This window comes from Suhomyces tanzawaensis (assembly GCF_001661415.1).
Source record: "Suhomyces tanzawaensis NRRL Y-17324 unplaced genomic scaffold CANTAscaffold_1, whole genome shotgun sequence".
Classification (NCBI taxonomy): Eukaryota; Fungi; Ascomycota; class Pichiomycetes; order Serinales; family Debaryomycetaceae; genus Suhomyces; species Suhomyces tanzawaensis.
Genome location: NW_017963636.1, coordinates 89310 through 90961, shown reverse-complemented (window position 1 = coordinate 90961; position 1652 = coordinate 89310). Strand labels below are relative to the sequence as shown.

Genomic DNA, 1652 nt, shown 5'->3' with positions numbered 1-1652 from the left:
ATTTTTGATGGGTCAGCATTATGAGGAACCATGACAGTAGTAACAATAGCATTTGGATTACCGAAGGAGTCCTCGGAACGAACTAAGAATTGGTATGCTGCCTTGATCTTCTCCTCCCACATAATAATACCATATGGTTGAGTGATCTGTCTGTAGTTGATGACTTCTCCTGGCTTGAGCTTTTCGTATCCTTCTTTTGGAGTGTAGAAAGGATCATCTTCAGGTCTGGTGATGTTACCAGCAGTTATCAAACTTTTGATTGGGGCAGCTAAAGCCACCTGGAAGAAAGACAAAGAAAGGAGGAGAAAAAGCGAATGCAACCTCATGGCTCAATAACAGTGGTGATAAGAATTCAAGAATCAAGTGAAGGGGAGCAGGATTACCCCATCTTATAAAGATTCTCGGGGAGGCCATTTGACAGGTCTATTGTGAAACTTAGGATTGCAACCAGGCTGTTCTCACGTGACAATGCTACATAATTTCCTATTTAGGTAAATGGATACTCGGCAAATGGCCGAAAGAATATGTCTTTTCCCAAAAGAATTAGACAATAGATGAAATGTGCACTGAGTCAATCCTTTACGAACTATTTGCACCCGAATAACCCGTGATATGCACTGCATCTATAAGGTGAAATGATTACTTCCAGAAATTGCCTATTACAGTGATACGGAGTTATAAATACATTCGCTTGTGATATTCATTAACTTTGTCATCATTCTGCCTTCACTCAGGACTACGATTGATACATGCTAACATATATCCTTGCAAAACTATCAACAAACAGGAGACGAGGAAACCAGGATAGTGGAGAAATGGCATCCTTTTTCTTTCTAATTCACTTCACATTTAGTTCAGTATTTGAGTTTCTTACCTGAATTGAGAGACCTCCTGCATCGAGTAGTGGCCAGGTATATTAGTTTTTTTTGGCATAATTGAATTATAACCTTATCGGGAATGTCAGAACTCCCACTGAAGGACGAATAAGATCTTGTCTATCGTTTTGCAACCTTTGATTAAGTTATTGTGAAGTGCAAGAATACTTACTGTAAAGAAGCTGAAATCCAACCAGAGTTAATAACCGTTCAATGCATATTATTATATTCGTTCTTATCAATGCCATGGGTCTTCATGTGGTATTTATGAGTATCAGACTCTTTATTAAGATTTATTCTCCTGTTTTAGTCCAATTAGAAAATAAGACCGATGAGAGCACCTAGGAGAGAGCTCGAAGTAGATGTCGAGCTTGCACTTGAATCAGTCTTGGAAGCTGAGGCATTAGAAGTATTAGAGACTCCAGATGGAGTGTTATGGGTAACGGTAGTGTTTGAAGGCAAGGCAGGAGAAGAAGGTGATTTTGGACCGATTTGTTTCTCGTGCATAGTCGAAATAGCATCTCCAATAATTTCGGCGAAGCTACCAAATCCTTCAAAGTTCAAAATGTTGGAGAATGAAATTGTCTTTTTACATGCCTTTTCCAAAGTAGCACCCGTGAATCTTCTTTTAATCCAATTAAAGGCAATTCCAGCACCGGCAACTATCAGGGTAAGGTGCTCCCCAATTTGATCTTGGTGATATTCAATTGCCGCACCTTCGCCACACCATTTGTCATACAATGAGTCAGCGTCAGCGGCAGGAATAATTTCATCATC

The 1652-nt window shown here is 39.6% G+C and overlaps 1 protein-coding gene across 1 annotated transcript; it reads right to left on the bottom strand.

Moving 5' to 3' along the window:
• Positions 1 to 29: 29 nt before the first annotated feature.
• Positions 30 to 326, bottom strand: CANTADRAFT_3471 (uncharacterized protein; the record flags this gene model as incomplete). Its single annotated transcript, XM_020208601.1, has 1 exon — positions 30 to 326. A coding segment is annotated over one exon (297 nt), but the record flags the coding sequence as incomplete, so codon positions are not given.
• Positions 327 to 1652: the final 1326 nt, after the last annotated feature.